Here is a 25278-nt window from a genome sequence, read left to right as displayed (position 1 = left end):
TGTATGTAAAAGAAAGAGATTGACATAAGAATAAGATTACGTGAATATGAAGCACGCAATCATCGGCATGCATCTGAAGATCTAAACCTTTTCATTTGGCACTCGTACGTTACTCCCGTCGGCGTAATATCCATACGAAAGCGTAAATGGTAAAATACGTGGACACAGCTTGAAACTGTAAACTTGTGTAAACTAAAGGGCAGAGGCTCGTTTCCATCGGCGGGCCTGGAGGACAGGCGCGGGACCACCGGTCGAGCGCGTCTCGGGGCGGCGGCGGCGGCTTGGCCGTGGTGGCAGTGGCAGATTTCCAACCGCCTCCGCGTCTCCGCTCACATGCGAAGCCATTGCTATTCACCTCCGGACGGGCGAGGAAGAACGCGGGTACATCTGATACCCGCTACTTAGGCGCACTCTACAATCCTACGTTTAAGGTGAAGCTGGATTATTCTCTCTAATTTATTCGGTTTCCATCTTCTGCAGCGTTGGATTTTCGCAGGAGGATATGCTCAGTGAAAGAACCGCCTTCTCTCACCTGTCAAAAAAAAAGAACTGCCTTCTCTCGGCGAATCCAACAAATTTCTGCAGTGAAATTGGTGCGTGTAACTCCACTTCTCCTGTACATTTTAACATGTGGATACAGTACTGCTCTATCTGTAGTTCAGATTTAGTACAGTGTTTGGACCCTGTGACAACAAATTTGTGCAAACTGAGTGTTGGTTAATCACGCCATGATAGTAGCAATTCCCATCCTACTCATCCGCAGCTTGCCACAACTGAAAGTGATTTTTCGATCCCAGGGCACGGGTCGCCTCCGAACTTGGCAGGCCGTACCGGAATCGCGCACTTCCTTCTGCCTAGGCAAGCCTGAAGCAATAAAACAAGCACCCAAGTTTTTAGGATTGCAGTGGTAATAGGATAGTGCATTATGATATCAGCATGTAACTTCTGGAAGGACAGAGGGCTTTACATCCTTTACGACAAACTCCGTTGTCTCTGCGTGGCAACTCCCGAGGCAGCTCCTGCTAGAGCTTCTGCAGTCCTCAGCCGGATTTCCGTAGCTCGCAAACTCAATATCCGTGATGCGTTTGCCTTGCTGACACCGGAGCCGAACTGCTGGGTGCTTTCTGCGTGACAAGAGTGATGGGGTGGATAACTCATTCACACTACTGTATACTCGGGTAACCGACATTGTGTTCACGCTTATCTGTAGCGGATCACCACCCATTTCCTCCATGAGGACGAGGGTGTTCTCTCTAGGCTTCAGAAAGTATTGTGGTACGTGGTACCTTCAGAAAAGACAAGCGAATGAGACATCAGTTGCTGTTCATCATTCGAGTTCAAGAAAGGAATTTGTGTTGTTAGTAGTAAAACTAGTTATAGTACTGACAAGGACTGGGATGGTTGTCCGCTAGGGGTTTTGAAGGAGGCCCAATACCGTCCGATGCTCTCTCCATTGATCCACACCTCACCCTTCCCCATACTGCTGAGGTTCAGCGTGACTGGGTCATTCCCCCATGGTGTGTCAAATGTCGTCTGCACCAAATGACGACAATTTCCCAAAGCTGTCGGTTACTGTCACTGTGGAATAAACATGTAATTGAAGTCTGTCAGGAATTAAAGACTTATGTACATTTGATGTACCTTGTACCAGATAAGTGGAAGGTGCATGGACTTATTGATGGCAGTCCATTGCGCACGAGATGATCCTTCCGGTGTGTATATATTATTCATTTCTCCAGATAAGCCAATCTGCACAAAGGTAACTGATTGAAAATTTGAATCTGAGATTGATCTATCGATTCAGAATCAGTGTTGACCTGGATTTACTTGGTGTTTCCACAGCTCATTATTCAGAGAATGTGATTTGTGATCTCCCTGTTGTATGCTCACTTTACGAACTCCAAAAATTCTTCGCTCCATGTACGCTCCAGAGTCCTTTACTTGTTAGAGTAAAACTCAGTCCATTGCAAATAGTAGGTAACATGCTTTTCTAATCCATTTGCTGTGCTTAATTTCTTATTAGTGCTTATGTAGAGTCAACTGAGCTTTTCCCTTTGGGGTCCACTAGTCACAGCTTGGGTGGTGTGTTTTGTTGACACACTTTTTTTAGCTTAATTTTCAGTCAAGGAACAAGAACCAATGATTTTCTAGTGAGCCTCTTTCTTGGTTAAGCTGACTAGTCTATATGTTGAAATCTCTGTCAGGGGGTTATGTTTTTTTTTGTATTTTTAAAATGTTGTTCAGTATTTTATTCATATATGCTGTAAAATCTGAATAACACAATTATCATGTACTCCCTCCATTCCAAATAGTTCTAGGATTTTCCTAGTCAAACTTAGTAAAATTTGACCAAGTGTATACACATATCCGCAAAGACTGACAATACTAAATATATATAATATGAAAATACATTTCATAATGAAACTAATGGAATAAAATTTATATTGCAGATGTTGATATAATTTGATGTATACTTGGTCAAATTTGATGAATTTTGACTTCAGAGAATCCTAGAACTTCAATTATTTTGAAACGGAAGGAGTATAATTCAACAGAAACCATGCTCTGCTGATGTATTTATTGGACTGCAATGCTGCCTGATGGATACCAGTTGGATGGCACCTCATGCGCTCCTTGATTTTAAATATCGACACCTTCGTATTTGAGAGTCTATACAATTAAGTGAAAGTCATACCGGTGATCCAACCATGACACTTAGCAGTGATATGGAGTTTTGTCCTTTCCTTAGCGTAATAGGTGTCTTGAGAATGATATTTCTAGGTCCATCATGACTCCCATGCACACTACCTAATCACATATGGAAGAAGATAGCAAACATAGCAAATATACAACTGAATAATAGTTGAGGTTCAATTTTGTGATGCTATTCAGTTGGTGCCTTCTATAAACTGCACTGAGATAGTATTTCTGTCCATACCTACATAATCATTGTTGATGTAAGCATGTAAAACATGTGCTTGTGACTCCACATTAAGCACTAGCTGGGTATCCCCATTTGATCTATAATCATATCTGCATGATTTTCATTATTTTATTATTAATGTGGGCAGGATGAGGTATTAAAAACCAATGTAAACATTAAACCATTAAACAAGCTGGAGCTCATCTTACCTAGTAAGGTACCAGAGATAATCTGTCTCATCTTTTGTAGTTGAGAGATGTTCAAAAAATCGATGTCCAATGTGTGTGGTGTTGTTTATTGCCAGAGGAATCGGTTCTTTGAATATTTTCCAGCTATCAACATTGTTCAGAGACTGGACAACTTGTGCTGTTCTTAAACCATGCTGTGCATTTACCTGCCCAAAGTAAAACTGATAAATGAAGCACTCCCTGCAGGTCTGCAATGGCTGAAGAACTGAGGGTAGTTGGCTCACCTTGGCTGTTTCAAATACTACCCTCCTGCAACTTGAGAGGATACTTATTGATTTAGGAGCTAGCTGGAATGATGCTTCACCAAATTGGATATTTGATGTTTTATGCTTGTCCAAGTTCACTAGGAAAGCCACACAGTTGGACTCAGTTTCAAAAACATGTCCCTGTAGTACGCCAAAAGTTAGCCGCATAATTTTACTGAAAAAAAAGTATACCTAGTTTCCTTTCACTCTGCACACAAATTCACCTCTTGTTGCTCACCAAATGAGTAAGTAGAATATGATCCTGAAAGTAGTGGTTCTTCAGATTGCTTTACTGCAGCATGCAATTCTCTCAGATGAGACCATGTTGATTGCCATATTAAACCTGGATGTATGCTTGGTAGTTCAAACATCAATATGTATATATTTAATCAATTATCGTGTTCTCCAAAATTAGTGTTTTCAAGATCTTCCATTGATGTAGATTTCACAGATCATCAGTTTCTAACTAGACATGTTACATGGTTTGATTTTATGTGCCTTCCTGGTGGAGTATGCTCATGTTATAATATTTAATTTACAAGAATTTTGAATAGTCGCTTTTAAAATATGTCAAAGATAGCTTGCAACGGTAGAAATACTTGCCATATTCGTCAAGTGGAGCTCCATCATAGTAGCTTGTTGTTACATAGGAGGATGCAAACCTCCCGAAGTTTGTCCCGCCATGATACTGCATCATAATCCGTAATTGTATGAGATCATGAATGAAATACTAAACATATTTACTGAGAGATCTTAGGGAAGCTTCTTAAAGTTTCCTTGTAAGCTGTACCATGTAGTAGCTTACAAAGCTTCCTTTTTTTCTTGCTATAAAAAGTGCAACTGCAAAGGCAATATCTGCTGGTGATCTGTATCTTGGGTCATGACCATATAAAGGATAGCTGTATGCAGAGAAACTTGCAATGTTAGGCCTTATATGGTTATACCCCTGGGAATGTGAAAGATCCTCAGAGAAAAAGCAAAGAGTGTTTGTCGCACCGAGATGTCCAATTTTCGGTCCATAAAGCTGGCTTGTTTGGCTTATTTGGCCCAATAAATGTTTCCCCGCAGATGAGCCCGTTGCAGGTATTAATCTAACCATGTAATAAATGTTACACTGCTTTCAAATTGTGGATAATCTGCAATCCTGCATAATGGTATAAGAAAGGGCACTGACGATGGGATCTGGAGCATCGTCTTGTTTGCACATCATCCATGGAACGCCGGTCTGAAGGTTTACAGCCATTGCTGCTGCCCAGCGAACATAAGGTGGTCCCCTTGAATGAAATGCTCCCTCGACTAGCTTATATTCGTTCTCGATCTGCATTTTAAATTTTAGGGTTGCACAAAAAGATCAGCTAATACAGAGCACGAGGGTCAAGTATTGTTCAACTGAAATACCTGTGATATGATTATGGGACCTCCTTGTGGATAGTATAATTTTTCATCCTTCATCATGTTAACTATTTTAGCAACAAACTTTTGCATATGTACCTGCACGTATTCAATATTTAAGTACGATTCATCTACCATGATAGTTTAGCATGACGTAATGTCGCTCTATGGTGCTTGTGCAGTTAGGATTACACGGACAATTCATAATCTGGTTTTGCAAACCAAACAGTCTATATTCTTGTAGATGCATCTTTTCAGTTTTCTTGCACTGTTTGTTTCTGGCAGTGAGGTTGGTAAGTCTGTATCACTGTATGCAATATACTACTCTCACCTCATATATAGTCTGGCCTCATAGACATCTGTTTTCACCTATGTATTATGATTTTACCTCACAATCATTTGTCATTTCATTTGTGCTTGCTTAAAATGCATCCTGTGGCTATTTTGGTTATGCTAATGGGTTTCTGAGGGTAGTATGATGTTTTACAAGCTAGAACTACGATGAAAAAATATTCTGAATATTTGGTAATACTATAACTCATTTTACCATGTGAACAGAGGATTGAAGGAAACAAGAAATTATATTTCTATTCTGAATAATCCCGCTGCAGCAAGATTCTGTATGTTATATGGTTGACCATATCATTGTTCTAGGCTTCAAAGGCACTGTGTTGGGTAGTTGATACCTTGTAGGGTTCATTGTCGCATCTGAAGGTAATGTTTGGGACACCGCGCAACCAAAATGGCAAGCCTCTGCATGAATAAAAGATCTAGTAAAAGCTTTACATGTTGAGGACACCACAGAAATGAAACTCTTCTCTGAAATTCATGTTGGAAATGCACTTCATCATCTCATTACCCGTATTTCCATTCTGCCTCGATGAATGGGCCGACCCGGAGGCTCACATAGAGGCCTTGAGCATGGATTTCTCTGATGAACTTCACAAGATCGTATCTTCCTTCGAAGTTGTACTGGTACATTAAAAATGAATTTGAACACTCTTAGCTGCAAAATGCTCTTTTACTGAACTTTTGCCTGCTGTTGCTGTGCAGGGAGCACCCACCTGACCTTGGATAGGCTCATGGACATTCCAGAAGACGTATGTCTGTATGACATCCAGGCCACCTTCCCTGGCGCTCTCTATGAGTCTTGGCCACATCTGCTAATTGGATTGTACATTAGTTTGAAGGAAAGGAACTGAGGTTTTCTGCTTCATACAGTATGATTCGTGGCGCATGCTTGATTGCTTGATTGCTTACTGTATGTATGTATGTATGTATTGACTGAACTAATTTGATTGCTGGGTGAAACTTTAACTGAACTAATCTGTTTATCTAGTGAGTTAGATTTTCTGCTGTAGTGTACTAGCAATCAAGAATTTACTTTAATTAAAAAATGCTTGAAATGATGTCTTATTTGGGGTTGACAGTTACGGCAGCATTTACCTGTCACTCTTCCATGTTGGATGAAAAAGTGAGACGCACTGAAAAACAAAAGTGCGCCTTTTTGTGGTCGATGGACTGATTATGTGAATCACTTCAGTTATTCAAACACTCAGAAAAGGAACCCAGCATTTGCAACTTGAAATGATGGGATCCACTTCTAAGCAAAAAAGAATTGGTACAAAATGACACGCACGAAAATATCAATCAGTACAAGAAAGCTTGTTGAAATTTAACTAAAAACTGCACGTTTTTTCACATCAGAAAGCTTTACTAAACCACTGGTCACATCACAGTGAATGCTCGAACAATAACGTCGAAATTAAAATGATGAATCCACTTTCAATCACAAAGAACCAGTACAAGGTCACACGCATGAAACATAACAATTCAGGAAACGGCATGGTACCTCAGGTGTGCTTCTTGGGTAGTGTATATCGCCGGAGAAGAGCATCCTCCTGGCGCCGTCCAGCATCAGGCTTCTGCCGTCGTACGTGACCTGTCTTCTCGCCGTGCCGTTATGTGCTCCCTTCTCCTCGTCGGCCCAGACTCTTCCTGCCGCCGCCGCCGACGCTCGTGCCATTAACGCGGCCAGGAGCACCGCCGTGATCGCTGCTGCGGCGGCGGCCATGGACATCTCTCTCGGTTGCTACTGCTTGCAGGCGATATGCTCGATTGATTTCCTTGTATATATGGAGCTGCAGCGATGGCAAGTAACGCATGCTTTCCCCGGGAGTCGCGGGGACAGATATTCATATGGGGGAAGGTTGGAGGTTGGGTTGCAAGGTTGTGGAAAAGAATTCTATGAGATCAGGTATCACGCGAGATCCATCTTGATGAATGACACGTGGCATTCACAAATCACAAAGCACCTGCTTTATAATTTGTGAATGCCACGTGTCATCCATCAGGATGGGTCTCACCTGCTAACCGTGAGACTTGGTCTCATATAATTTTTTTTCCAAGGTTGTGTATGCATGCGTTTTTTTTAAATGTTGTTCTCGATCTGTATAATGAAAACACGTTGCAACTTTCGTGGCCAGTGCTTTGAGATCCAGTGCGAGTTTGTGCCATCACGCTCACTAATTCTTTTCCCTATATACGATACATCATGGGAAGACATAATTCATGCGAACTTGAAGGATCAGATTGTCTTTTGGTATACGCTTAGGCGGCTAGAGCGAAGTTCTCCTCCCATCCAAGCTTCCCTGGCCAGCCCATGAGTTCTCCTCCCCCTGCCTACCGCTCCGACGGCTGGTGACCGTCGGGATGAACCGATGAAGCTCTGGTGTAGATTCCTGCTGTCTCCTTGGGACGATAAAGTTAGGGTTTCTCGTCATACATTCATGACATCGAGATCTGGCATCAGGTGTTTCAAATCGATTCAAGGGACTCGAGAGTGTTGGTCCTTAGGGGCTAGGGCCACGCGGTAATGCCCTTGCCAAACCCACCGATTCCTGGTTGATGCGTCTGGAATCTAGACTGGCCTCACATACCAACACTAATATTTCCCGCACATTTTGTCCTCACTCGTGCGCACCTGAGAACAAGTTCTTAAATTTCTTCAAGCCAAGCATGCTTTACTTTAAGATTCCTTGAGGATGAGCTTTTTGAAAAGAAGGGCCGCCTTGTTGATATGAATAGTCTATCATTTCTATTAAGCCTGGATATCACACATGTGCACGAAGACTTCCGAACTATCATCGGCAAGGTCAGATCGCCTCTAGTATGGGAGGGGCGATAACGACGCGTCAGCGGCTCATCCTGACGGAGATAGTGGACGTTCAGTGGTTCAGAGTCTTCCACGTATACATCATGGGAAGATGTGTCATTTTCACAGGAGTAGCCACTACGATGCCTTGGCTTACAATGCACTCTCACTAGTACCGCAACAATAAAGATCTTGCCCTTGCCCAGCCTTCACCCGTGAAAAGCGAGGAGGCGGGATACCCAACATACAAGTTGTGTCACGACCATTGCTAGACATCTATGTAGCATGACCACGACTCCAATGTTGCTTAGGTCAATGTAGTGCCCCTATCCCCGCTCCTAGGGAGGCTTATGGTTGTGGATGGCAGGACCCGGTCGAACCCAGACCTTAAGAAGGTATCGGCTAGGAAGTGCCTATGATGGACTAAATCATACCTAGAGGCTCACACACATCGGCCAACCCAAAAGCGACACAAAGTCACCAAGGCACGGGAGTGAGACCAGACACACCAAAATCTCCATTTGTCATATCTAGGCTCCACAACAACCCGTGAGCGCTTAAAGAAGAGAACGACGTCATAGTGGCGCTCCGCCGCATGGCCTAGTGAAATGGACCTAAGGTTTTCCATGTGTTGAAGAAGGGAGGGGGCTAGGTCAGGGTAGACAACATCGACATGCATCATTTTCGTTCACATCGATCATCGCTAAGCATGAATTCGCACTAGCCCATTACCGCTTAACCCCTCCCTCCCCCCCCCCCAAGATTGTCAGAGCAAGGTCAAAGATGGGGAAGCAGACCACCTACAGTACCAGCATAGAGAGGGAGCCACGTCTCGTTGTTGATGAATAGAGGGCACTGACCAACATGGGCCTTACCGCCAAGTAATGTCGGCCTCAAGGACACCGGCCCACTGCTTCTCTCCTAAAGGTGATGGTCACCATGCTTCCCCTCCCCACCTTGCACCCCCTTTAGAGGCCAGATCCATGCCCAAGGAGGGCCAGCGGGGCATTGCCACCACTGACCTCTGCTCGCAATTTAGGGGGACTATCGTGATGTCACGCCTCTAGGGAGAGCGTGTCGCGATGGGCACCTACCAACGACCACGAGGGGAATAGAGAAAAGATGCTGACTGTGGCGGCAAGATAGGGATTCGTCCGTGTCTGCAAGAAGGAGCGACGCGGGGACGCATCGTTCTCATTGCTGTAACACATTCACATTTCACAGTTTTTTTACTGTGTTCAAATTTCGCAGAAAAATAGTACTCCTTCCCAAAATTCTTGTCTTAGATTTGTCTAAATACGGATGTATCAAGTCACGTTTTAGTATTAGATACATCCGTATCTAGACGAATTTAAGACGAGAATTTTGGGACGGGGGAGTAATGCAAAATCTACGGTTTACCGAATACGGTCTGGACTCAAACCATTTCCGCGTCCGCCTTCGAAGTGCCGGTTACGCCTATCCACCCAGGCTACGCACACCTGTAACTCCATCCCCCATCTCCTTCTCCCCAAAACTTCCGACTGTTCAAGGTTCAGACCCACGCACCGCACACACCACCAAGCCCATGTCGGAGGCGTCCTCTTCCTCGGCGGCGGCCCCGGCCTCGGCCCCGCCCCCTGCGCCGGCGCTGGATCCGGAGGCGATCTCCCTCATGGCGGAGGAGGCGCCGCCGGAGGAGATTACGCTGGTCGTGAAGTGGGGCGGGAAGGAGTACACGGTGCGGGCGATGGGGGACGACACGCTGTTGGAGCTGAAGCGGCGCATCTGCGAGTTCACCGACGTGCTGCCCAAACGCCAGAAGCTTCTCTACCCCAAGCTCATACTCAACGACGAGTCCGTCCTCCTCTCCTCCCTCCCCTTCAAGCCCAACGGCAAGCTGACCATGATCGGGTACGCGCTATCCCCCCTGCCCTCCTCGTGGCTCTTAACTCTATAGTTGCTTGGTTCGGATGCGTGCCTGCGAAAATCAGTGCATCCGCATGGAATTGGATGATTATTTTGTATCGCCCCGCGGAAACGCTAGGTTTCGGTTGGTGAAATCGGTGGGAGATGCGAGCTTGGTGGGGATCGAGCGCAGATGCCACGGTTTCGCAATGCGAGCGGCTGGATTTGGAATGCTCTGTGAACCAATCGCTAAACCCTAGCTTGTTTGATCTCTTCTGTCTGTGTTGTGTGTTGGTGATTAGAACAGTTGCTTTGTATGATATATGTTCTGGAACTGTGGAATTGGCGTATTTGATGGTGGATTTGGGCATTCGGTATTTCGGTGTGGCCATGTAAGGAAAACAGGAAGTACTTGTCTGTTTGACAGTTTAGCGTTAGACGAATGGATTGGGGAATAATGTGGGTGGTGACAGCCGAACCGCCGCATCAACTGGCGCTGATAGATATTAGAGTATGCGATTTTCAGCTGAGAAGGATAAGATTACCTGCTCAAGCATTATTAGTTATGGGCTGTAGTTTTAATAATACTTGTGTGTGCTGCGATGGTGTCCCATTTAGAGTGGAGTATGTTAAGGGCACCACCACCAGTGAAATATCTGAAGTAAGTAAATTGTTTGCCTGTTGAATAACTGTAACTGGTGGTTGCATCATGAACTTTGTTCAACCATTTTTTCACTTTTGGATCAGAACAGATAGTTATTCTTCAATGGTTACAATTTTTATTTGTTTTTGACTTATGATGATACCATTTGGTGGTTGTTGTCTTTTACTTATGAAGATCGATAATGTAGCATTCAGTCTACATAGTATGGAGATGGTAACTGAAATTTGAAATGAAGTTAGAGCAAATCTAGTCTGTTTTTTTTTCTGCGAATACACAAAGCTTGCGTATCTTTTCATCGATAGAAGAAAGGAGAATGAGTACAATAGAGGATACAACACATGGCATGAACGCAAGGAGGCATGAGCATGGAACCCGGAGCAGAGAGGAAAGGGGTGCTCAGCCCAAACAGGGAAAAGGACACAACTAAACCCACCAAGCCTAAAACTAGAGAGACATGCCTAATCAGCGAGGCATCGAACATCTCCAAATCCAACACCGGGGACGCTACGAGCGAGCAAGATAGCGCCTTCAAGAAGGGGAACGACGTCGTGCCGCCGCCGCCATCCGATCCAAAGAATTGGACCTAGGGTTTCCCCCAAAGCTCGAAGAGGGGCATGGATAAAGGCCATGGCAGCACCTCCAAGAAGGGAAACGACACGCACGAGTGTTGCCGCTGCCAGCATTGGTAAGCTGAGCATGGATTTCGCCTGGCCTAACTCCGAGCAATCCCGTAGCCGCCAGATCAGGATCCGAAGATGAGGAAGTCAGTTTGCCGGCCGACCGCCACCTCAGAAGGTGATGGGGCTGCACCTTCTGAGGTGGAGGTGCTAAATATTCATGCCATGAGGTGGCTATACTTCATATTCAAAACTAGTCTGTTTGGATGGTGATTTTCTGGGTCCATAATTTGCCCTTGTGTCTAAGCATTTTTTTCTGGACACATTTCAGTAGTAACTTCAAATAACAAAGTTCGGTTTTGTAGATACTTCATATTCTGTTTTATGGTGTTAGCTACCTATCATATTTTTACCCATATTTGCCAATAATTTTGATAATGGGTTGTTGTTCGGTGAATCGTATTAAGCTGCATAAATCAACAGTTAAAAGTTCGTAAAGATACTAGTGGAATACTTACAGAAGTGAGGTAATTGATTCTGTTCACATAGATAGATCATGAGTTCAGGACTACTTTTATTTACAGTGAGATGATACAATTTGGGCGTGGAGTGTGGATTACTGCTGTAGCCTGTAGGATAACAATCTTATGCCCGAATAGAAAGAAAGAGCCATGGGCGTGGAGTGTGCATTACTGCTGTCAGTGGTGAAGCTACTCCTAGATTCTGATGTCAAGTGGCATCACAAAAAAAAAAAAATAGCCTGCATAACCTAGCTATAAATTACTCCCTCCGTTCCAAAATAAGTGTCGTGGTTGAACTAAAACCACGACACTTAATTTGGAAAGGAGGGAGTACTGTATATGTGTACACAAATACTGTATACATGTACTTGTTTGAGCCTTTGACATCACTAGATTCAACTGCTAGCACTGCCACTGACTGCTGTAGCCTGCGGGATAACATTCTTATGCCCGGCTAGAAAGAGCCAACATTAATGTTAATTTATCCCTTGAGCTTTACTCAACATAAGTATATTATAATTTTTTTTAAATCAAGGTCTTGAATTCAAATCACTCTTTTGGTGCATTCTACCTCAAACAACATGCTCCGTTTCATGTAGTTTCCTTCCGTATGGAAGGTGCACACTGGTCCCTCACAGTAATTTATAGATCTGTTGTATTGTCTTGCACCGAATTTCAGTACTGTTGAAGACGAAATATTTGTGGACCGACCAGATGATCCAGAGGTGCTCGATGATTATGAATTTTTCAAAGATGAAGTTACTGCTATAAAGGATAATGTTCTCTACAAGCAAAAAGTGAAACGTCGTGCAAGCCAGTATAAGGTATATTTCCTTCGCATTTTTCTTTCTTGCTATATGTTTCTTCCATATGCATGTTTGTGTAGTTCTGCACTGGTACCTATTTGTGTTAATTCTGATGCGCTTCTTGGTGCCTGCTCCCCCTTCAATCTGTGTGAAATTGGTCCAACTTTCTGCATGGTCCAGCTTCGAGTAATTTAAACACTTCAACATTAGACATTACTATGTGATTTACCATGTACTCAAAGCTTTGCGAGTCTTCTTGTGTAACAATACAATGATGGACCTTCTTGTATCTCTATACTTGAACCTAGATTCACAAAGTTCTTTGAGCAATGATCTTTTAACCATAACTCTGGTGTGTATCTCCTTTGTTGTGACCTACTGTTGAGACAACAACAGAAGCAACCACTAAAAGGAGTCCATACTGTTGGTTATGATTACAAACGGAAGTTGTTGGGCCTTACTGCCTTGCTAAACTTACTGTAAGATGAATTTGAGGTGTGATGACAAAGCGCTTGTGTCCTGTATTTGCCTTGGTTGCCTTGTATAAAGTGATTCTCCAGGTCTGATTAACACATCTTTTTGTGCCTATGCATGTAGATCAAGCTCTTGAATCCATGCCGCGATGGAAAAAGATTGCTTGTGTTAGACATTGACTATACTCTGTTTGACCATAGGTCTCCAGCTGAGAATCCTTTGGAACTCATGCGTCCATGTAAGTGCACTTCCACAAAGCTGTGTTTTTCAGTCAGCAGACTTGAAGTTTCATGCCATAATTCCTTTGCAGTTCTCCATGAATTTCTCGCTGCTGCATACGCAGAGTATGATATCATGATATGGTCAGCAACAAAGTAAGCTTTTGCTACCGCAAACTATCTATTCATCAGTCATGATTGCAATGTGAAATTGGTATAAATGATCACTGTCGATCCTTGAATGCAGTATGAAATGGGTGCAACTGAAGATGGAGCAACTTGGAGTTCTCAGCAACCCCAACTACAAGATCACTGCCCTTCTGGATCACATGGCGATGATAACTGTGCATGCTCCTGACAAGAAGGTTTTCGACTGCAAACCTCTTGGTGTCATCTGGACTAAGTTCCCCGAGGTTGGTGTTCTGTGCTCGAGTGCATCACTAATGAATGCGATATTTTCAAGCTTAGTTATCTGACCATTGCCCCCGGCTCCCCCATATGCAGCACTACAACGAGAAGAACACGATCATGTTTGACGACCTCAGGAGGAACTTCGTCATGAACCCACAGAACGGCCTCGTGATCAGACCGTTCAAGAACGCCAGTAAGAACCGAGGCCGCGATCAGGAGCTGCGAAAGCTCACGCAGTACCTGCTCTCCATTGCGGAGCTAGAAGATTTCAGCAAGCTGGAGCACGACGGCTGGGAGTCCTTTATGGACGAAACCGGCAAGAGACGCAGGCGCAGGTAGTTTTCTTCAGTATAGTGATCGGCAGGCAGAAACCCTACTACTTTTTGTCAAGTGCCATCGACTGCACAGACTAGCGCACCAGAATGAGCAGGAAAACCCTAATGTCCACTTGAAACACACCGCGAGAACACCCCATGCTTAATCTGCGTTCGACTTTTTGGCGAGTTACGCTTGTTTCCGAGCCTTCAGCTCTGCGCTTTTCCAGCTTCAACGTGGAATTATTAGCTTTTCACTGTGGTTTTTGGTCCATTTGTGTTCGCCATCAGTGTATCTGGCCTCTAGCTTGCATTGGCGCGAACTGTTCTGCAACAGGTGGTAGGGAGGGTGGTAGAGTGGTATCATGAGCAGGGCCTGGACCTCCGATGGGGGATTTTGACTGGGCTGAGTTATTACTACTGCCAGTGTGCTGGTGATGAACTGATGACTGCTGAGGCTAGCTAGCATCCAGCTGACTGACTGGCTCTCTCCCAGCCAACGTATCATTTCGAGTATCATAATGGTGCTGCAGTCTTACCAGTCTACGGCGTCTGTATGTAGGAACCAGGCCAAGTTATTATGGTCCCTGCCTCAACATTAAAAAAAAAAATTATGGTCCCTGGCTAGCTAGCTGTCGCCGTGTTCGTTTCCTTGTCCCGCCCATTGCGCAGGATCTTGATTAAGTTATCTCAGCCGTATGTTCATTTTTTACGAAGGAATCACGCTGTTTTTTTAAGCAAGGTTCAACAGAGGTTCTTCAAAGGGTGGATTCAGCCGAGGTTATTTTACCTGTATTTTACATGTAGCGTTGCAGCTACCTAGATTTCGGTTGGGTTTTTCATTGCCATCCGCGCCTTCACGTGGCAATCGGGGTTCTTGCCCGGTTGCTCCCCAGCCGACGACCATCATCAGGGCACGGGTGTGCTGGGATTTCAGTGAAGGATTCCCTGCAGACAACAGCCGCGTGTGGACCACGGCCATGCCTAGCCCTAGCCAAGACAATGATGCGCCACTGCGCCCCCTGCTCCTAAACTTGGAGCGAATTACCACTTTACCAGGCCCCGGCCGACACTTGTTCTTTGGATGTCACCGCGATGCCAAACTCGTTCGTTTTAGACCTCCAATTTTCACTTGCCACCGCAGTGACTTTGTTGGGTGCAAACCATGCAGCAAAGAAAACCTCAACATACTCGAGCAAAGCAAGCATCACTCAACAACAGCATCAGTCTTTTGTGCAACACAACACGATGATGGTACATCAAGGTACAGATTACAATCTTGCAGCAGAAAAGATTAAAAAAAAGGTTGGCAGTACAAATTACACACACTGAAAAGACGGCAAGGCTGTAGGAGGAGGGTCAAATCCTAGGACTCTTTCAGACTTTACATTTTACAACACGATGGGGCAGCAGCGTGCACGATCCACCGCAGCGACACACGACACGGCCGCATGCCGCACGCCTGCACGGACATCTTTTTTTATTTTCTATACTCGATCGACGGGTTAAAAAGCACAGAACGGGACAGATATACGGGAGTAAAATATGAGAGGATCACGCAGGAACGAACTAGACAGACAAACTCAGCAGCAAACTCTATAAAAACATGGTCGTGGACATGGCGGATGGGCAGGTCAGGCGAGGAGCCAGAAGTTCTTCTGCCACCGGGTGCTGACGAGGTAGCCGCCGACGCCCTTGCTCTGCTTCCTCACCGCCAGCGTCAGGCACTCGGCCTGGTTGATGCACTGCTCCACCAGCTCCTCCCCGCTGCTCCGCGCCAAGCTGCAACCACACCACACACACACACACGCGTTCCCATTTCTTCATTCAGACAAGGTCTAGTAGAAGCAGCTAGTGATGACAAGATGAAAAGTTAACCACCTGACCCGGTTTCCATATGATGCTACTTTACTACATTTTGCTGTTATCTTGTCGACATGAATGAAGATTGCCAACAGTTATGGGACGCTTGCTTTACTTAGTTGGGGGATGCAGCTAAGGGGGACAAGGAAAAGCATCTGGGATTTATGGATGGCACATGGATCTGCACTAGTCGGGTGGTGTTTTCCGGAAAGACACGCACGGATGGACCCTGCCATTGAACAACGGGTGTGAGCCCGATCAAGCCTGCCCAGGAGCCGTCGGTTGTGAGTAGTGACTCGACCGGAGCCGCTCATCAATCAATTATCACAAAAGGCTGCTTTGCTTGCACAAGATCTCTCACTCGAATGCAAATCCACTTGTTGGTAAGATAAATCTGCTGCTGGTGGTTTACCGCGTTCTTTTCCTGAAAGGATAGGCTCAAGGGAACTGATACTACCAGTACGTAGAGATGTAAATACAATACAGATGTTGCAGTGCAGCTCAAGTTTTTTGTTGGGATTCGGGATCCAGATATGAATGACCCTGAACTACCACCTTTTAAAAACTGCACTGCACAGGCTGACACCATGATAGATTCTCCCGGCCGGGTAGGTTTCTATCTACTCATAGTTGACCTCACATTTTTAACACACACACATACATACACAATAGTGATAAGGTAGATAGATACAGTATTCTTAAAAAGAAAAGGTAGATACACACAGTGATGTAGTATGTCTGATGCGTGGTGAGAATATATAGATGCTTACCAGCTTAGCCAGCAGAAGGTAGAGGGCTTGGTCTGGCTGAGCACCAGCACGGAGGCCTCCAGCTTCTTCACCTGGCTGAGGATGGTGCCCAGCTTGGGGCCTTGGATCACCAGCGCCTCCACCTCCACCTACCAACATCCACACGCAAAACCCGTCTCCATGGCATGAGCATGAGGACAAACCAACAGTTCATGCAACGTACGGTGACAGGGGAGTAGAGTACTACTCGTGTACTGCGCCACATTGAGGCTCTGACTTTCGATTCAAGCAACCAAATAAAAGCAGATCACGGCCGGCAGGCTTGGGTTTCGTACGCAGTAATGCCCATGTTTACGGCCGGTTTAGGTGGGTTTTTGCTTGGGGTTGGGGCGAGCCCCCGCTGGCTTGGCTTGTTTGCTTGCTAATCCGTTCTTTGTGCCGGCTGAGGGACCTTTGGGTTGGGGCCTGCCGAGATCCATCCGGCGGCCATGAAAAGTGGGCGGGCGGTGATTCCCTTTTTTTGTGTATGTTTCTGATCTGATCTGTATAAAGTACAGGGGCCAACCAGATGGATAGACTCACCGTTTTTAACCAAGTACTGAAGGTGTCTCTCCCTCACCATGTGAACTTCAGGATGGCGGGATTAACCAGGAAACCGAAACTTCACGCTATTGACTCTTGGCGGCAAGACTATACTTGAACATTTTCTCTAGGCCTAGTTAACATGCTTGCAATTTCAGATAATGAAGCACGCTTGCATGACTATATAGAGAGGCCTCCTATATAGAATATCAAGAAATTTTCTCTAGGTCTAATTTCTATGAACTACTACAGGAAACAGGGAGTACAGAGGAACTCCTTTTCAATAAATAAATGAACTCCGAAGTACATGTTCTATTGGTGGTAAAACACAACACAAACTTTTTGTGAACTCCTCCTAGAATCTCTTGGGCATGGTTCCAGGCACATGCTTCCAAAGGGGGAGCCCGAACCAAGCTAGACTGTAGAGACTAGAGACAAGCTCCTCAAAATAGCGATTTGAAGCAAAAAAGAAGCAGCACAATTAGCTAGCTCGAAATAGTGAGATAGTTACACGGCATGCATGTACTACTTTTGTTGGCTGCGTGATGCAGAGGCCGGGATACACTCCTTTTTTGGGGGGAAATGCAAGTATTTTCGTCCAAAAAAAGGAAGAATGCTCGTAACTTGACAGAGAAATGGCACACGTATAATACCTCAGGCCTGCAGGCCTTGCAGAGAGTGCCGAGGGAGTTGGCGAGGGAGGGCGCCTCCTCCGCTCCGGCGCCGTAGTGCGGCAGGACGTGGAGCAGGGTGAGGAAGTCCCCCCGGTTGGCGACGTGGGTGAGCGCCCACATCATGGCGTGCTTGGCCCCGGAGCTGTCGTCGACCACCACCATCACCCGCTTCCTCCCCGCGGCCGCCGAGGACGACGCCGCCTCCCCCTTCCCGCCGCCGCCGTACCCTCTCCCGGCCCGCTTCTTGGACCACCGCCTGGAGCCCCTCCTCCTCCCGCCGCCGCCGCCGCCGCCGTAACCGTCCTGCGCGGCCTGCAGCCCGTTGCTGGAGCTCAGCTGCCTCAGGAAGTGCTCCCCGGAGCCGCTCGCCATCTTGCGGCGCCAATGCCGGCCGCGCGCGCGCGCTCGCCGTGCGCTGGCTGTGTCTGGTGCAGAGGACTGTGCAGGAGTGGAGTGATGGTAAGCTGGTGTTAAGGGGAGAGAGTGGCACGGCCGGAGCGATATAGGGGTGGATGGGCGGGGGAGAGGACAAGGCCGCTTAAAAGAGAGGAATCATGGAGCGGGTGGATTAGCCCGGTGGTGGTCACGGGCGCGCTCCACTTGCACTGCACACACATACAGAAAAAACTGAAGAAATAGAGCTTAAGTGTTTAAGCAGAGAGTATAATGGAGTGCAAGTATAATACTTGTACAGGGGAATCGCTGCACATTCTCGTCCGTTTTGGCCTTTGCGTATGCACCATCACACATGGGTACGGATGATTTTCGTGGTCTCAGCCAGGGGCTGGCTGTGCGCGGGAGAGAATATGTCAGGTTTCGTCGACATGGTTAGCTCCAAACCGGGACGGATTGGTCAATACGGCATCAATCGTAATGCACGGAGCTCTTGGCGCTACCCCCACATACGCTTATCATGTAGCACCCACATGAGTACAAACACAAGCACTCATAATAACGCGCATACACTCACTCCTACGAACGTACACACGCGCACCCTATCTCTATAAGCACATCCTAAAGACTGAGCCGACATATCATCTTGAGATTTACAAAGTTATCGTAGACGCCTCGTCGTCGATGGGAACGTCTTCTCTCACTGAATACGTATCACCGGAAGTTCTGTAATAAATCCACAAATAAATGCTAACATCAGGATTTGAATCCTGATGAGCTGAGAGCAACTCCAACGGGCCGACCCAAATAGACGGCGATTTCGTCTATTTTTTGTCCGTTTGGGTCAGCCAGACGGACATGGATGTTCGCTTCCGCATTTGGGTCGGCGCGTGCGCCTAACGCTGGCCTGAACCCATTTTTGACGGCGCAAAAAAAATAAGCGCATGCATATTAAAAAAACATTAATTAAACATTAAAGCCGGACACGAAGGCCGGCGAGAGTCCACGCGTCCATATTTACATTTTAAAAAAACAGCCTAAACTACGAGGCGGCGCGCTGCCCTAGGCGTCCTCGTCGTCGTCCTCGGGGTCCATGAGGTCGGTGAGCGTCGGCGTCGGCCCGGCCCAGGCGAACGCGGTGTTCCAGAGCGCCGTCATGTCGGGCTGTGGCGGCGCAGGCAGTACCGTCGCGGGGGGTCGTGCGGCCGCCTGTGCAGCCGCGGCCTCGCGCGCCTCCTCCCTGGCCTCGCGCTGCTCCTCCTCGAGGTCGCGCTCGAGCATCTCGAGGTACTCGTCGTCGCGACGCTCCTCGGCCACCCTAATCTTGCGCCAGTGCTCGAGGTACGCCTGCTCCTGCGCCGGCGTCGCTCCCATCCAGACCGTCGGCGTGTGTACCCACTCGCGCACTACTCCCGTCCAGGAGTAGCGCTCAATGGGGGACGGCTTGGGCTCCGGCTCCGTCTTGATGGGGGACGGCGGGCCACTGGCGACACCATGTTGTCGCCCGCCGCGGAGAGGGCAAGGGCCTGCGCCATTGCCGCCTCGTACCAAGCCTCCTCTTCCGCCTCCGCCGCCTCGTACCGAGCCTCCTTTTCCGCCTCCGCCCTACACCGCTCGTCCTCCTCGCTCTCCCGGAAGACGGCAGCAAGTGACGCCTGGTAGGCGTCCTCCGCCGCCTAGTCCTCCTCACGGACGACGAGCGCCGGTGGGGCGACCTCTGGTCGACCTCACGCACGCCCCGTCGCCTCGCCTCCTCGTGCTCGAAGGCGAACCACCTCGCCAAGTTGGGCGAGTCGGTTGCGTAGGCGGCATCGAGGCGCTGCTCCGACGTCAGCAGCGCCCGCCGGCGCCGCACCTCCTCCGCGTGAGCACGAGCCGACCGCGGCACCGCCGGCACTGGGATCCTATCTGGATCCAGATGCCAGTCGTGCGGCAGCGTCATGTCGGGATACGGGAGAGGCTAGCGGTGCTGCCAGTGCCACTCCGCCTGGTGCACTGGCACGCTCACGCGTCGCCTCTGCCGGCGAGGCGCCGGCGGAGGCGGAGGCGGAGGCGGGAGAAACTCTGAGGGGAAAGGGGTGGCGGGGGACTTGCCCTTGGCCTTGTTGCCGCTGGCACCGGAGAAGAGGCCCATCTCGCTGTGGTTGTGGTGGCTAGGATTTGCCGGCGACGAGGGAGCAAAGGATGGCAGATGTGGACGGCGAGTTTGGATGAGGACGGCCCCGCCGCACGGTCGGCTTAAAAAAGGACGAGCGTCGTCGCTAACGCGTGGGCCCGTCGTCATAAATTAAGCTGACCGCGTGGGCAGCGGGTAGTTGGACGGCCGCCATACGGGGACGGGGCGGACAGCGGGAAGGCGTGCGAAGCGTCCGTTCGGCGTCCGCGCCGACGTATTTGAGGCGCAAATTTGGGCCGCAAATGCATCGGTGCGGACGAAATTTTGGTTTGGGTCGGCGTGTTGGGCCGCCACTTTTATCCGCGCCGACCCAAACGAACACAGGCAGACAAAATGGATAGATCCTTTGGAGTTGTTCGAAGGATATCACAGTCCCTCTAACGATCTAACCAGGTTACGAGTAGCACCCATTAATTCCAAATGGTTTCTATATGCTACCAGTGGATCTTGTTTCTTATTCACGTGCTAACCCGCCCAGCTATCCGGCTAGCCCTTTGCGTGTGCAATCTCGGGCAGTGAAGCTAGGAATAAACATTGCTCGACCTCACTCTCAGCGCGGCTCTAGTTGATACTCTAGCTCAAATCCCGCGGATTTGCATGCCGGGACCAGCTAGCTAGCTAGCTAACAACGAACCAACGCCTCACTCGCTCAAGCCTCTGACAGTCCTCGCACGATTCTGGCTGTATGCACGGTTGCACACCACGCAGCTCGAACCAGACATTCGAGAGCGGTGTTGAACGGATGCACGGGCGATGGAGGAGCTAGCGTAGTAGTACGTGTTGGGTCGGGACATGTGCATGGCCCATATGCTCTGCATGCATGGGGCAGATTCTCGTTCTCTCGTCCGCTTCTACAGTCCCACTCCTAGCTAAGCCCTACCAATACGAACGCCCTCTTGTGACGGGAGGGAACAGCCTTGCCAAGTTTTTCACCGAGGCATCATGGCCGAGCAGAGCTGGCTAGGGCCGGAGGGAGATGTGGTCGATGCTTCCATGATCTGCGCGAGGAAACTGGCGCAGGGCGTGGGGTGGTGCTGGGCAGGCATCGCGGACGGCAAACGCAACGCACTGCGTGCATGCACGCATGCATGCGCGCCACGGCACGTACTACGTGCTCATCTATTGCTTTGCAGAGTTGCGTGCGTGCTGCTGCGCTAAGCATGTGTATCACTGGCTCACTGCTGCTGCTGTGTGATGTGTGCTGGGTTAATCTCATGACACGGACACGGAAACGGGAAACGGGCCACGTGTGTGCGTGCGTGCATGGTATTAATTGATCTGCTGCTTCGTGTGTAAAATTTGCTACGTGATGTGTCGCGACTGAGACTGACCATCCCGGCTGGACAGACAGACTGGGCGCCGCGCGTATATATGGCAAAGCAGTAGAGCTGCCAGCTCTCAAACGTCTAGTCACGCACGCAGGATACGGCGTACGTTGATCCTCATTTGATCAGCTCTGAAAAAAAGCTTTTCATGTGCGAAAAAAGGTCAAGAGAAAAGTGTATACGTACTACGTACCGCAGCACGCAGTGAAGCTTCAAATTAAGACCGGCCAGTGAGGGTGCAGGCCGTCAGCCCGTCGCCACACCAGCCATCATCAAACCAGATACGCGCTGCCTGTCAGGAGTCAGGACGCCATTTAAGCAGCAAATTAAATCAGCAGGTAGTACGACCCCAGTGTGCTAAGGCCAACTCCAAAACACGACCCTAAAACTCACCCCATTTTATCCAGATTTTATTCATATGGGATAGAAACAGGGAGAAAAAATGCCGGACAGAGGCCGAAACAAACTCGCTGCGTGCAGCTACTCCATTTTTACCCCATTTCACCAGCTGTCCGTCCTCATCATTTCTACGAACACGCAGCAGGCACAACGGACTCGCCGCTGCGACCACTCCTGCTCATGCACGCCCTCGCTCTCGTCGCGTCGCATGCCCGCCGTCGCGCCCGACGCGTCGCCGTCCTTGTGCCCTCGCTCCCACCGCGCCCGCGCGCGGGCCTCGTCCGCCCAAGCTCGCCGTCCCCCGTGCCGCCGCGCCCCGCGCGCGCGCCGCGCCATGGCGCCTGCGGCTGCGCCCCGTGCCAGCGCACGCCGCCCGCAGCCGCGCCCCGCCGCCCGCACCCGCGCCAGGCCGCCCGTAGCCGCGCCCCGCGCCCGCGCACGCAGCGTGCCGCGCCTGCCCCCGCGCGCCATGGCGGCCCCGTGCCCGCGCCAGGCCGCCTGTAGCCGCGCCCCGCGCCCGCGCACGCCCGCCCCCGCGCGCCATGGCGGCCCCGCGCCCGCGCCAGGCCGCCCGTAGCCGCGCCCCGCACCCGCGCACGCCGCGTGCCGCGCCCGCGCGCCATGGCGGCTCCGCGCCCCGCGCCCGCCCCCGCGCACCATGGCCGCCCGCAGCCGCGCGTCGCGCCCGCCCTCCGCGCGCCATGGCCGCCCGCTCGCCGCTCCGCCCGTGTGCGCGCCTGCTCGCCCGCTGGCCCTCCCCGCCTCGCCTCACCCCGCCCCGCCTCGCTGCTGCCTCTCCTTCGTCCTCCCTCGCCTGCTGCAGAAAAGGAGAGTATGACAGGTGGGGTCGAGAGCGGACACAGACGGACGACGAGGACGCGAAGACGTCCGCTTTGGCCCCAAACCGAGAGCAACTTTGGTCTGGAAATGAGGCAAAAGCGGACACGGACCGGACAAAACGTCCATATACTCCCATGCGTTGGGTCGTTCGGTTTGTCCGTTTTACCTCAAACGAACACAAACGGACGATTTAGGGTAAAAATGGGTCACGCGATGAAGTTGGCCTAACCACCGCAGTACATTGCTGCTCTCACAAGAGTAATCATCTGGGGCTAACTATCTGGTTCCGCGCTGCAGGGCGCAGGGCTTACGCAATCCATCGTGGTCTGCGCTGGATATAGTGTATTTTACACGCCTACCGGGATTTTGTAGCTAGCTAGGCTTACGATTAAGTACTCGTACGCAATTAGTGTAGTGTGGCGTACCACACCGTGATTCAGGACGCGACAAGGGAGGAGCCGGTGGATGGATGATTGATCACATCAGCACGTCACGTCCCAGAGCACGGACAAAACAAAAGCCTGCGTCTCCTCTCGCGCGCCCGTGCATGCGTGCGCGCGGCCGGACAAAATTACTGTTTTGACCTAAAAGGTTAACAAAATCTCTATTTGACCTTGTTTAATTTTTTTTTCGATTTTGATCTCTTTGGGTGACGCCAACATCCCTGGCGTCTGGCCCCTGGCCCGCACTGTCTACCTGCCCGTTGACCTGCTGACGTGGCAAAGGGGCCAGACGCCAAGGACCCTGGCGTCTGGCCCTGGTAGGTGGATAACCCCACGGGCCCATCCCACTCATCCCCAACCTCTCTCTGGCGACGACCGAAGCAAGAACAGAGAGTTCTTTCTCTCTCGCCCCTCTTCTCCCTCACACCAAAGCCCTCCTTGATCTACTCCATCCTCCACCCAAATTTGTGGATCTGAGGCCCCCAAGCATCCTTGAGGTATTCTCCCCCTTTCCCTCCAATTTGTTTTGGTTTTTCCCTCTTTTTGTGGATGCATTATTTCACAATAGGGGATGTTACATGAGTAGATATATTCTTTGTTCTAGGAATATGTTTGTAGCTGGTAGATGATTATGTAGATAGTGTAGTTGGTAGATGTTTGTATTTGTCCACCAATAGACTTAGTTTGTGAAATTTTTTTGAATTATAGATGATGTATGCATGTGCTAGTAAATTTAGCTATATGTTGAATATATAGATGTCATAATATTTGTTTGAATCTGAGAAGAATATATTGGGCAAGCAAATATATTTAGAAAAAAATATTATATGTGTGAAGTGGTATGACAATATAGTTGAATACATAGATGGCATAATATTTTTTGCAAAAGAGATGATGAAATTTGATGATTATGTGTTACATGATTTAAGAGAAGCAAATTTGAAGAAATTTTGCATATATAGATTGCATATGAAGAAATTTTGCATAACTTGGAGAAGCAAATTCTACCGTTTATAATTGTAGTTCATGTTGTGATTTGTTTGGTAGGATGACGGATGATGATGGACCTTGGTATGGCGGATTATTCGATGAGTGGGATAAGGAGCATCGTGCTCGTGCCATTGAGAACGGACATGTAAGAAGCAAGATTATCATTTTTCGTTGTTTCTCATTTGTGTACTTGTATTGATTAAAACATCACTTTATTTGCAGCTTATAGTTGCTATGCGCATGAGGGGACATTCGGCTGATGACTTTACTTACGACCCGCGGTACGAGCCTTACATTCGGAGATTGGTTCTTCTCCCATTCGTGTTGCAGTTTAAGCGACGCGCTCCGCCAGTGAACCACGCGGCGCTGACCGCACTTGTGGATCGTTGGAGGCCGGAGACTCACTCGTTCCACCTTCCATTTGGGGAGATGACGATGACCCTTGAGGACATGGCTATGATAAGCGGCCTTCCTATCAATGGACAAGCTGTTACCGGTCGTGTCAGTGCCGTTAATTGGCGAGAACGGACTGGCATTTTAATTGGTGTTCAGCCCGACGCCCCTGAGGAAGGCAAGGCCGATACCGCGAGAGTGAGGCATTCTTGGCTAAAAGCGGTTAGAGGAAACACCAATCCGTGTCCTCAGGGTGCTAATGACGTGGTTGTGCAGCAGTACGCGCGGGCCTATCTTTGGTATGTGCTAACCAAGGTAGTCTTCTCAGATGCAACCGGGAACTCGGCCCTCTGGATGTTCCTGAAGCTACTCAATAACTGGGATACCCAGTATAGCTGGGGTTCGGCCGCACTAGCATATTTGTATCATCAGGTAAGAGATATTTGCAACCATTTAACTTGCATTTGTCATGCGCCTCCATATCTAACATATTTGTTTGATTGCAGCTTGACTTGGCGTGTCGCAGGAAGGGAGATACATCCTCATTGGCTGGGTTTGTTTGGAGCCTATCCGTGTG

The 25278-nt window shown here is 48.7% G+C and overlaps 3 protein-coding genes and 1 long non-coding RNA gene across 11 annotated transcripts; 2 read left to right on the top strand and 2 right to left on the bottom strand.

Moving 5' to 3' along the window:
- The first annotated feature begins 204 nt into the window (after positions 1-204).
- Positions 205-6296, top strand: LOC123062775 (uncharacterized). 3 transcript variants are annotated; one of them, XR_006429867.1, is made up of 6 exons: positions 205-381; positions 481-593; positions 798-1759; positions 1843-1977; positions 3358-5783; positions 5862-6296. It is a non-coding gene; the product is annotated as an uncharacterized lncRNA (long non-coding RNA). The 3 variants fall into 3 exon arrangements; XR_006429868.1 differs by having other exon boundaries at positions 205-431; positions 497-593; positions 1652-1759; XR_006429866.1 differs by lacking the exon at positions 205-381 and having other exon boundaries at positions 476-593; positions 1652-1759.
- On the bottom strand, positions 577-6977 carry LOC123062774 (beta-galactosidase 7). 6 transcript variants are annotated; one of them, XM_044486432.1, is made up of 19 exons: positions 6661-6973; positions 5873-5968; positions 5668-5780; positions 5495-5561; positions 4815-4907; positions 4591-4734; positions 4413-4507; positions 4207-4315; positions 4020-4104; positions 3641-3759; positions 3396-3557; positions 3133-3317; positions 2939-3033; positions 2696-2808; positions 1828-1935; positions 1642-1749; positions 1388-1533; positions 968-1286; positions 577-864 (listed from the first exon to the last, which is right to left on the bottom strand). In XM_044486432.1, the coding sequence occupies exons 1-19, from the start codon at positions 6886-6888 to the stop codon at positions 754-756; spliced, it is 2496 nt and encodes an 831-aa protein (XP_044342367.1). In that variant the 5' UTR covers positions 6889-6973; the 3' UTR covers positions 577-753. The 6 variants fall into 6 exon arrangements, 4 of the variants coding, with proteins under 4 accessions (XP_044342367.1, XP_044342366.1, XP_044342368.1 ...); XM_044486431.1 differs by having other exon boundaries at positions 3133-3557; positions 6661-6976; XM_044486433.1 differs by lacking the exon at positions 2696-2808 and having other exon boundaries at positions 2943-3033.
- A 2460-nt stretch (positions 6978-9437) lies between these two features.
- Positions 9438-14091, top strand: LOC123062773 (ubiquitin-like domain-containing CTD phosphatase). Its single transcript, XM_044486429.1, has 6 exons — positions 9438-9855; positions 12331-12475; positions 13055-13169; positions 13242-13305; positions 13397-13562; positions 13654-14091. The coding sequence occupies exons 1-6, from the start codon at positions 9530-9532 to the stop codon at positions 13897-13899; spliced, it is 1062 nt and encodes a 353-aa protein (XP_044342364.1). The 5' UTR covers positions 9438-9529; the 3' UTR covers positions 13900-14091.
- A 990-nt stretch (positions 14092-15081) lies between these two features.
- Positions 15082-18260, bottom strand: LOC123062772 (uncharacterized). The gene is made up of 3 exons (XM_044486428.1): positions 17722-18260; positions 16508-16635; positions 15082-15656 (listed from the first exon to the last, which is right to left on the bottom strand). The coding sequence occupies exons 1-3, from the start codon at positions 18112-18114 to the stop codon at positions 15509-15511; spliced, it is 669 nt and encodes a 222-aa protein (XP_044342363.1). The 5' UTR covers positions 18115-18260; the 3' UTR covers positions 15082-15508.
- Positions 18261-25278: the final 7018 nt, after the last annotated feature.

Source organism: Triticum aestivum, chromosome 3A, assembly GCF_018294505.1.
Source record: "Triticum aestivum cultivar Chinese Spring chromosome 3A, IWGSC CS RefSeq v2.1, whole genome shotgun sequence".
Lineage (NCBI taxonomy): Eukaryota > Viridiplantae > Streptophyta > Magnoliopsida > Poales > Poaceae > Triticum > Triticum aestivum.
The sequence above is the reverse complement of the archived record's forward strand: the minus strand, read 5'-3'. Positions and strand labels throughout refer to the sequence as shown.

Excerpts from the sequence above, each read along its gene's own strand:
- LOC123062773 (XM_044486429.1), top strand. The coding sequence starts at position 9,530 with ATGTCGGAGGCGTCCTCTTCCTCGGCGGCGGCCCCGGCCTCGGCCCCG. Across the intron at positions 13,170-13,241 it reads TTTGGAACTCATGCGTCCAT|TTCTCCATGAATTTCTCGCT; the intron begins GTAAGTGCACTT and ends ATTCCTTTGCAG. Across the intron at positions 13,306-13,396 it reads ATGATATGGTCAGCAACAAA|TATGAAATGGGTGCAACTGA; the intron begins GTAAGCTTTTGC and ends CCTTGAATGCAG.
- LOC123062774 (XM_044486431.1), bottom strand. The coding sequence starts at position 6,888 with ATGTCCATGGCCGCCGCCGCAGCAGCGATCACGGCGGTGCTCCTGGCC. Across the intron at positions 2,809-2,938 it reads CATCAACAATGATTATGTAG|GTAGTGTGCATGGGAGTCAT; the intron begins GTATGGACAGAA and ends ATATGTGATTAG. Across the intron at positions 1,287-1,387 it reads GGACAACCATCCCAGTCCTT|GTACCACGTACCACAATACT; the intron begins GTCAGTACTATA and ends TCTTTTCTGAAG.
- LOC123062772 (XM_044486428.1), bottom strand. The coding sequence starts at position 18,114 with ATGGCGAGCGGCTCCGGGGAGCACTTCCTGAGGCAGCTGAGCTCCAGC. Across the intron at positions 16,636-17,721 it reads GCAAGGCCTGCAGGCCTGAG|GTGGAGGTGGAGGCGCTGGT; the intron begins GTATTATACGTG and ends GGATGTTGGTAG. Across the intron at positions 15,657-16,507 it reads ACCTTCTGCTGGCTAAGCTG|CTTGGCGCGGAGCAGCGGGG; the intron begins GTAAGCATCTAT and ends GTGTGGTTGCAG.